At 45.7% G+C, this 10,690-nt stretch overlaps 1 protein-coding gene across 2 annotated transcripts in view; it reads right to left on the minus strand.

Moving 5' to 3' along the window:
- The window catches only part of DNAJC6 (DnaJ heat shock protein family (Hsp40) member C6), a 51,125-nt gene extending 41,989 nt beyond the window's left edge, over window positions 1-9,136 (minus strand). Inside the window, exon 1 of one of the 2 annotated variants that reach the window (XM_071810066.1) lies at window positions 8,939-9,136. In XM_071810066.1, the coding sequence (XP_071666167.1) occupies window positions 8,939-8,960 (22 nt within the window). In that variant the 5' untranslated portion in view covers window positions 8,961-9,136. The remainder of the gene's footprint in view (window positions 1-8,938) is intronic. The other variant, XM_065842523.2, reaches the window with a different exon arrangement.
- Between the last annotated feature and the right edge of the window lie 1,554 nt (window positions 9,137-10,690).

Here is a 10,690-nt window from a genome sequence, read left to right on the forward strand (position 1 = left end):
ATCCATCAACTCAAGAAGCTCAGCTAAGACAACTCCATATTCTAAACCCAGAAGTGTCACCTCTCTCACTGGTGAGCAGCAAGGTTCTGTCTGCATGAGGCAGCAAAAGGAAAGTCCCACTGAAAGTGTTCTCATTTCTATGTCTACAGAGGCAGTCATACTTACAAAGAAAAAAAAATGCTTCTCCTTATTGAAACTGTTATTAATTCATTTCTTTACACATTTGTACCAGAGTTTGGAGGATCACAGTTTGCTTTCCCTCCAAGGAGTCCCAAGGGGACTGAAGCTCCAGCCTGGAGAAAGAGGATTTTGCAAAACATCAGCACAGGGACCGAGTAGGGGCTGAGCAGCTTCTCCAGGGGATCTCAGGGCAGAGGACAGAGGAGGAAACAGGCCACAAAATCCCATCCTTGCTTGTAATTACCATCGCTACAAACACAAAGAGATAGGATTAGGGAAGCATGTTGAGTGGGATTCGGCTGAACCTGCACTTTTCCATGCCTTTTCCAGCCCTACAAGAAGTTTATATGAAAATAATGCATAAAGTAATATTCCCCTCTGCCCAATTCCCTCTTTAAGTTGGGCTAACAAAGGGCCACGTGATTTCTGTCTTTTCTACATGGCACTCTTTATCCTGTAGACCTCCAAAAAACCCAAATCAAGTCATGTTAAATTGCACATGGCTTTCAAAAATGAAAGTGAAGAAAGAATGATCCAGGGCAACAGCCACTTAGGGAAAAAAAAAAATCATTAACATCCTTGAGGATTCATTGAATGGTGGCCAATGATACTACAGGATATAGATGTGTTACCTTTGAGTGGCAAGGCTGGCAGGTGCCATTAAGGCTGTGGGAGATGTTAATGATGGGTTAAGGAGGGTTGTATGTTGCTCAGGACTTAAGAGATGCAAATTCTCTCCCCATTACTGACCTTAGAAACATCAATTGATTTGCCAGCCTCTAACCCTGTGTCTGCTTTTCTGTGTCTGGGTTGCAGCCTCTCCTGGGTAAAGTTTCTTCTCGTAGCTGTAATCAAGCACCAACTATATTGAGGTGCAATTTCATTTTTTTCTACCTTTCCTGCAACAAGGTGAACAGTTAATGTGAAATATTATACCCTTAATTCTTCACAAGCGCATTTGAACTGTGAACTGTTGCGAGAATTACAAATATAGCTTGAAAATTAATTTAATATCTGGAGCAGCACCTTTAAAACTCAATAAACCAAACATTTTTTCCAAAGTTAATCCACTGAGAACCATGAACTCTCCCTGCACAAAATGCTTCTGCAAGAAGCCCAAACCCAGGTGTATGTGCATAAGTATATATGAAGTACCAGCTATGCTGCGTGACATCAACTGAAAAAAGAATGCACACATTAAGAAAAACAAGACTTGCTCAAGCGGCTGTCATATTCCTCAAGCAGATTTCATATTTCCATTTTCATCCCGCTGCACAGGGTAGGTCCTTCTCTCCACAGCACAAGCTACTATAATTTCTTTCCTCCTGCCCGTCTCCTCATGCGTATGTGCACCTTGCAGTGGGATACTGGGCCATCAAAACATGCTCTAAAGAATCAACTTTTTTGCCTTTTCCATCTTCAAAACACTCAAATCCTAATAGAATAGCCTAAATTCAGGAGTCTGTGGATTACGGTTATCTTCAACATTCCTCTAGCAAGTACTCTATAAAATGGGGTCTCAAAAAACCCCAAAACAAACCAGTGCAAGCTCTTTAACTTTACTTACCTCCCTTGAAGCCTTGCCAGGAGCACCTGTTGCATTTACCCACAGTTACATTCTGGAAAACCCTTTAGTAACCCCACAACCAGCCCCATCGCACATCACCACATTATCGAGGATTTAGGCCATGCTATGAGCCACCCTGCCAGGAGAAGGAGGCTTAAACACCTGTAGAAATTGAAACAGTTTGATAAACTTCTGATGAAAAAAATAACGACCACCACCTTCTGGTGTTTGTTTGGTACCCAGACCTCCAGCACAGCCATCACATTAGGTAGCAGGATATTGCTTGAGATTTTGACACTTAATCTAGTTAGTCATCAAAAATTTAGTGTAGCACAGGTATCTCTCCTACCCTAAAAACTAATCAGGTGTAGAACTGACAGCACTGACCACTGTGTCTATCTCAGCATCACATTTACCCCCAGAAGCCCCACATCCTTCTAAAACCAGACCAAGCTTGAACCCCCTCCCTTCCCCAGCCATCCCACTGAGTCACAGGGTCACATCTATGCTCCCAGCAGCTCAGCTCCATGAGGATCAGTTTGACCCTCATACCTACAACATTTCCAGCAGGAAAGCAAGAGCATCATGACATTTTTCTCAATTTCCTCCCCCCCGCCCCCCCATTCTATGCCTGCCCCATAGAAATTTCACTCTAGCAAGTACCCACTCCCTACTGTCTTAGGAGAAGGTCCTGTCCCACTGCTACCAGGATCTCCACCTCCAGGAAGACTGAGGTCTCTACAGCTGCAAGTACTTTAAATAAGAGCCACTTGTTTAACCCTGGTTAAGGAAACGTGATTAGATTGATTACAGCCAGCAAGCTCCTTGTCTGGGCTGGGACCACCCCAGTTATCATGAGTGACCAGCACAGATGACCTGTAAGAAATAATGTCACTGCAGTGTGGGTCATTACTGCCACAGATAAAGTGTATCTTAGTTTTTCTATTTTATTTTTGACCTGGTGCGTTCAAGCGTGAACCAAAGATCTTAAAAACCTAAGCCATATAGCACCATTTGAATTAGCTTCAAGAAAGCATTACCTCTTGATTGCATCTGCTGCTCTCCATTCCACTCACCTCGTTTTTGTCACCTTAGACTATTGCATTTACCTCCTGATGAAGGCTCAATGCAGTGGGGGAACAAAACCAGAGAGCCAAAACAATCCCACCTCAGAAAAGGGTCATAGTTTTTTGTTGGTTGGTTGGCTTTGTTTTTCTTAAAAAAAAAAATAAAAATACACCAATTCAGAATCATAACAGCAAACTAAAGTGATCAGGATGTTCTGTGATATCACCCTTTTTCTTCTTGTCCTAAGAACACCAGAACCAAAATACCTCCTTCTGTCTTCCCATCAAAACAGCAATTGTAAAATCAGTCTCAGCCTTTGGAAGAGGCAATGAATAAACTTTCACATATTCAGCCAAAGGATTTATCTTACAACTCATCTCTGAGGCCAGCTTAAAAAAAACAGTGTCTTCTAAACAACTGTTTTCTCTAAAAACAGCCAGATCCTCAGTCTGAGGCTGCCTTGAACTCCGATTGAGTCCTGTCATCTTACAGGACTGGCCAACCCCAAGGCAGGAGCCTTCCCATCACTCTCACATTTTATCTTTAGGCACCAGCCTCCACTATTTGTGGAATCATAGAAACATTTTGGTTGGAAGAAACCCTCAAGATCATCGAGTCCAACCGTTAACCCACCCCTGGCACTGACCCATGTCCCTGAGAACCTCATCTCCATCTGTTCAACCCCTCCAGGGATGGTGACTCCACCACTGCCCTGGGCAGCCTGTTCCAATGCCCGACAGCCCTTTGCGGAAGAAATTGTTCCCCAGATCCAACCTCAACCTCCCCTGATGCAACTTGAGGCCGTTTCCTCTGGTCCTGGCGCTTGTTCCTTGGGAGCAGAGCCCGACCCCTCTGGCTCCAAGATCCTTTCAGGCAGTTCAGAGATCAGGTCTCCCCTCAGCTCCTGTTCTCCAGATGTTCGTCGAGCAACACCCATAATTTCAGTTCAGAAATGTTCATGGTCCTCACAGAAGCATCAGTAGAAGGAAACCCTCGTTGGCAGGAACAGATGGCAGAGAAAGCTTCGCAACCACTCCCACAAAAGCGTTTCTTTTGGTCATAGATAATAGATAGTTACCCTGAGAGCATCTGAGGAGTGTGAGCAGGATAGTTTTACTATCAGAAGTCTTGGCATGGCTGCACTTACCTTTCTCACCTGCCAAATCAGATGAGCTCACATGGCTGCTTCTCATCATTTTGTTTTCCAGTGACTTAGGATACGACCAACATTTGACTTTCTTATTATCTTCTTTCCCATTCTTTCCTCTCCATGACAGTGCGCACCATTAAGTGTATTGCTGCATCTGCATATTTTTTTATTTATTGCCTTTTAGTCTTGTTAAAGTGCTGTCAGGGATGATACACAACTTACTCATTCCATCCCAAGACTTTGTTTCCGAGTATTTAAGGATTTGACTGGCTCCTCAGCAACGCCGAGCTGCGGAGCTGCTTGCCAAAGTCTGTTGTAGGTGCTAAAAATGTACACGCTTCACAAAGAGGGTGGAGAAATGTATGGGAAAAATAAATCTATAAGGGGGCATTAAATAGGACTGTATCACTGCTTGCTCAGGAAGTCCCCGGCCTGTAAATTGTTGGGAAATTGTACAGCCATTCATACAATTCCTCAGGCCAAAATCGGATATTTAGGTAAAAATCAGATATTTTGCTGCCTAACTACCGCTCATTCATCCTTTGCCATTCACTATGAGGTAAGTGGCTATATACCAAGAAAAATCTGGGCATAGGCCTCCTGAAGCCTGTTTGTGAGCCTCCAAAATATGTATACGTGTAATCCCCAACAGAATGCAAGGCACGAGTTCAGAAACACACAAACATTTCCATTAGTGGCGGCAGAAGTTCTACATCCATTAACCATGACAGAGGTGGGCCTGTAGTTGCTACGAGGGGAAAATCTCTGCTTTATATTAAACCTGGCTGCTTGCAACGAGTTATAAAGTTGAATTACTCAGCTCAGGCACTTAGAATGCCTAGCTGCTGCTTGCACTAGCACTTGCAGTTTAAACAATAATATGCCCAGATCTTTGCTTCTGTAGAAGAAGTCCAAAGTGTAATTTTGAATTTCTTTTCAGCAGGTTATTGTTTGCATTGGAAAATGGCTGCTGGGAAAAATGAGGAGAAGAATTATACAAGCAAGTGACTCATCATTGGTGGCTTCAGGAACTGCTGCTGTGCTCAGGGTCAGACTCCAGCAGTAAATGATATAATTAAAATACTCAGGTCATTGCTTTCAAGTATCTCTGACCAAGGACTCACCAACACAGTGAGCCTTTCCATGGAACCAAAAGGGAAATTACAGGTGGTGCTGCCAGCCCATGTCAATTGTGGTGCCCACCTCACCCATCCGATCACTACTTCATTTTGGGATGTACGGGATGAGGGTTTCCCTTCAGGGACTTGGCCAGGAGATGAGTATCCTCACTCCAAGCATCAAAGTGCTGTTCTTTCTTGGATGAACATGGAAGTGAGGTCCGGCTGACGAAGGGCAGGACGATATGGGTGCCAGAAACCCAGGACATCCCCCTTATATTTGTTCTATCTTCTTACAGATTTTGGTAGCGTATTTTTTATCTAATACTAGTAGGAAAAATTATTTTTGTAGAGCTTTGTTGTTCTGGCTGCTATATAAAACATTTTAAAATTATGTCTGTCTCAGCTCACAGTATCTACTGGTACTGCACCACACATAACTGGTGCAGTTTGGGTTCAGATTTACCGCTGCTCATCATTTCGAAAGTGAAATGAATATCAAGCAGATGCTACAAGGCTTCCTATGCTTTCTCCCCTCATGCTGTTTGTGATCCCCATGGTGCTCTGCAGTTGTGGAAGAACAGCTTGGATGTGGTTCAAGGGGAGAGACTCAGTTGCCTTGACATGGGAATAGCTTGTAGTGGATCATTGTGACTTTGGACACAGGCTGTAAATTTGGTGGTACAGGAGCCAGAAGTCTGGTCCTCAGTGACATTACAGCTCCTTTATGCAGGGCTGGGTATGGACATCCTCAGCCTTCTCCTGGTGACCCATTTACACCACAAAAGGTAACAAACCCCACTAATTCATAGGATCATTTTGGATGGAAGAGACCCTCAAGATCATCGAGTCCAACCATTAACCTCACATGTCACTACCCCATGTCCCTGAGAACCTCATCTCCATCCGTTCAACCCCTCCAGGGATGGTGACTCCACCACTGCCCTGGGCAGCCTGTTCCAATGCCCGACAGCCCTTTGCGGAAGAAATTGTTCCCAATATCCAATCTCAACCTCCCCTGGCACAACTTGAGGCCATTTCCTCTGGTCCTGGTGCTTTTTCCTCGGGAGCAGAGCCCGACCTCCCCTGGCTCCAAGCTCCTTTCAGGCAGTTCAGAGATCAGAAGGTCTCCCCTCAGCTCCTGTTCTCCAGCTGAACCCCCCAGGTCCCTCAGCCGCTCCCATCACACTTGTGCTCCAGCCCCTCACCAGCTCCGTTCCCTTCTCTCAACTTGCTCCATTTTCAGTACCAGTTAGGGCAGAAAAGAATTTAGCATCATAGGTGTTAACTCAGACAGTAATATTGCAGGGGCTACTCTATACCACGTGGCTTTAAAATAATTATGCTGTGCGGCTCCCAGGCTGGGAGTCTTGCGTGGATATGCTTCAGTTTAAATACCTTAAAAAAATATCTGTTGGGGTGGAAAGTTAATGCCAGGAGTAAATGTGGGCAGGGTCAGAGAGCCTGCCTGCATCCTACCCCACGGTGCCGTGACACAGACATCATACCGCAGGGAAACCTCTGCTAGAGAAAGCAAATTGCTCTTTCTGTAAAGTTTTCCATGAAAACTACTACTTGGAAAAGGAATTCAAGTGTTTGGGTAATTTTTTTTCAGCTTCAAAACATGGTCTGGGGAAGGGAATAAACCTCACAAGTTCCCTGCGTGGCAAAAACCCTATTTCAGAGGATTTGAAGAAAATCCTGGCCCATGCCCCATTGTCCCTGCATGATTTTGTTCTGTACATCAAATTTCTCTCTCTCTCTGCCTCCCAGCTGTGATTCAAGAATGTAAATGATACTATTTTCCCAGCCATGATTCCATGATACTATTTCCCATTCTTATTTTTTCTGGTTACTGAAGACAAGAACTTATTCAGGAGAAAGAAATCTTATATGTTGTTTACAGTGCCTATCAAAACAGGGTGCCAGAAACCCAGCACATCCCCATTACATACACTATTGTCATGTAAACTATCGTAAGAGTTAATGAAATATTGTTTACAATTTAGTATAAATAATAAAAAGTAATATTTATAGCATTTTAATATTGAGAGCTTCCCAAAGCTCCTTTATCCACCTCTGAAAAAGCATCTATAATCTGATTTTTACAGCGGATGTATATGACAGTATCTTGGTCCGATACAGTCACAGCTGGGATTTCCAGGCTGTGTTCCCTACAGACAGAGATTTTACTTCTCCAAACCTCAGTGCTGTGCTGACACGACCCCGCAGTGTCAGCACCGAGCCCCAATAGCCCAATTTTGATCCCAAAACCAGCGTGGCACATCTGAGTACCAACCTCTCCACCTCTATGGTCCAGCAATCCCCATTTCAATGCGGCCCCTGGGGCTGCCACCCTATTTTTGCAGCAAAGCAGGATGGATTTTAGCAAATCCTGCCCCCCCCCCAAAAAATCCAGCTTTGAGGACTAGTGCAAAGCGAGGCGCTGGGTGCGGCGGGAGGCCCCAGGATTAATCCGCAGCAGGGCAAAGCCCGACGTGAGACGGATTAGTCGGGTCAGCAATTAAACATTGGCGCTGACGCCGCCGGTGGTGCGCAGGGAAAAAACCCGGCGTTCAAGGGCAAAACGCGGTTCCTCCTTAAAGGCTGCGGCCGCTCCGAAATGCTGCATCTATCAGCAGGGAGCGTTTCTGGGACCATAAACAAGCCGGCCGTGTCACGGCTGGCTAAATATAGTGCAGCCCGGCTTGCTTGCATGCTGCCTATGCCATTGGAATTACTTGGTGTGCTGAATTTATTTTATTTTATTTATTTATTTTTTCCTTCCTCAGGAAAGGCTATGACTAAGAGAAATCCACAGTTGAAGGGATATCAGAAGATGGAGGCCCTAGTCCAAATGCAGAAGGTGAATAAAGTCTGGAGTTTGCAGACCTGGGGGCCTATCCAAAATATTCCTCACCTTCCTCCCCCCTCTCCTCCTCCTCCTCTCCTCGGCAGTGTCCAAAAATAAGACTATAATAACTACAGCCACAAATACATCAGCAAAACATTAAATATTGCCTGATTTAAAGTTGCAGCTCTCTTGAGGTGATACCGAGGGGGATAAATATCCACCTGAAGCAGCTGCGACAGCCACCCCATCTCTACTGTACCCCCCTCCGGAGCACCCCAGCTTCAGCAGGACTGAAGCCAATGCAATGATATATGCATTTAGCTATATGGTTTTTTTTTTCTGGCCTGAAGTAGGGTTTTTAAAGGGAATGCAGCTCTGTGTTTGTCTCAGCATAAAAAAGCAGGGGGGGTTGAAGGTCAGCTTCGCAGGGAATGTGCTGCGAAAGGCTGGGTATCAGGATTTTATAGCAGCATTTATATACCCACACATACACATACACCTCATTACCCTCCCTGTAGGAAGCACAGCTCATGTTCAGACATAAGCTACAATTATCATTTAAAATCACTTCATTTTTCTTCATTGAAGGTAATATGCCCAAATAGCTTTTACAGCCCTAAAATACACAAACACCAATTTTGGGGTGCAAGAAGAGATGCTTATGTTCTCCGTGGAGTTACTGAGGTCCCCAGAGCAGGAGGCAGCTCCAGGTTATTAAATGTTATATGCCCAGATATACATTGCCGAATTCCAGCACCTTAACTTGCCATCAGACAGTAATATGTGCTAAACAGCTAAGAAAAGCGATTTTCAGTGCAATATCTTCCCTCAAACCTGTTATATAATGAGGCTTTAAAGCAGAGTTTTTTTGCTGCAGGATCCCAGCGTGCCTTCCCGATAATTACTCAGCACAAATTCACCATAAACAACGTCCCCGGTTGGATCGGGCACCGTCTCGCTCTTCACCCACCGCCCCCCGCTCGCGGCTCGGCGTCCCTTACCTGGCGTCTCAGATCCCCGCATCCTCCTCTCCTGGCTCCTGCAGCCCGGTCGCCCTCCCGCACGCCGGTTCGTGGCTCGTCATCCGGTGGGGATGGCAGGTCACGGGGCCAACGCCATGGGCTGGGACGTGGGACGTGGGACGTGGGACGCTGCTGCCACGGAACTGCCGGCAGCTGCGGGGCCGGACGGTTATATTTGGGATTACAGACTCAGGGAAGGATGAGGATGAAGGCAGACATGTCACATCTTCTAAAATGTGGCATGGACTAGGATCTGGAGTCTGCAGGGCTGAGCTATCAACTGCAAACCTAACAAATCTTTTTTTTTTTTTTCCTCATTTTCTGCTTTTTGGAGTAGGTTAAATCGTTCGGGTGGACTCAGCAGGGGTGCAGTGTGTCAAAGCTTTGCAGAGCTGGAAACAGGGTCGAGGCACTTCCCTGGGTACCCCAAAAGGCCAGCACTAACTGATGCTATAAACACGCTATGAACTACCCCCAATCCTTATCAAAGCGTTACCAGCTATCAGTGCCGTTTCTTCTGAGCAGGCATCAGTAATTCCAGTTATCTTCCTTGGGTATCCCCCATTCCCACCGTATCGGAGCATCCCAGAAGCTTTAATCCATCCATGCAGTGCAGAGCCGTGTAATAAGTGATGGGGAAACCGGGGAGTTCAAGGAACAGATCCCCGGAGATGCAAGAGGATAAGTTAAAATAACCACGCTATAAATAAGCAGCGTGGAGCACTGAAAGCAAATAAAGAATAACACACTACAAGCTTTACTTGAAGGGATTGATATTGCACAATATGTACAAATATAATATAAAGGTGGGAATTTTAATTCTTTTGGTGCTGTTTTGAAATTCAAAATATCAAGCAGCCCCGCAGGGACACGCTGCCTCGTGGCTGCCGGGGCAGTTTGTTCATGTTCTCGGCTGTGCCAGCTTTGGGTGCATGTCCCCTGCAGCTGGGGGACCCCAGTTTGGGGTGGCCACAGGTACCCCAGCATGTGGTCAGGCTGCAGGGACAGGGACACTGACCCTTGTGCCACCCCGGCTCCCCTGACAGCACCCGGGGGAAGCCAAGGCTTTGGTCTCAGCTTGATTTTGGCACTCCTCATGGATTCCACTGCCTTTTGATCTCCAAACTTTTGTTTTTAAACTGAGTTCTTTTTTCCAGCTTACGCAGCTCTTTTTCCTCCTTGTATTAATATTTATCTGCCATTGCACCCTCTGATGGAGCTGCACGTAGATGATACAGCCCTTGTCTGTCCTCAGATTGCTGGGACCCCGAACTCCGGCATCACCCGCAATGCCCCTCGACGGAGTCAGCTCCCTTGACCATGGATGTGACCCTCGGCCGTATCTCTGCTTTCTCACCTCCTGGGCAGACGTTTTGCTGCTTATCACTCTTTTTTTGCTTCTCCTAATAATTTCTGAGTCTCTGCTTACTCCAAACAGGGCCCTGAGCTGCTTTTTTGGGAATTAAAGAAAAAAGCAAAAAATTAATGGATCTACAATCTGGTGGTGATGAGCAGAGGCACTTCAGCTCATGGTTTTTCATTCCCTTCACCAAAATACGTGTGAGGGATCCCATGGGGTGCAGGCAATAGCCAGAGCCTTGCTGTGCCTCATGCTCGCCATTAATTTTATTGAGAGAAGTTCAATAGGAAAATAAAAACCACTTTACGTGCAACAAGGATAGGAGGGCAGGAGCTGCTGGCTTCATCTGCACAGTCAGAACTGGCTTTTTA

Source organism: Patagioenas fasciata, chromosome 6, assembly GCF_037038585.1.
Source record: "Patagioenas fasciata isolate bPatFas1 chromosome 6, bPatFas1.hap1, whole genome shotgun sequence".
NCBI lineage: Eukaryota > Metazoa > Chordata > Aves > Columbiformes > Columbidae > Patagioenas > Patagioenas fasciata.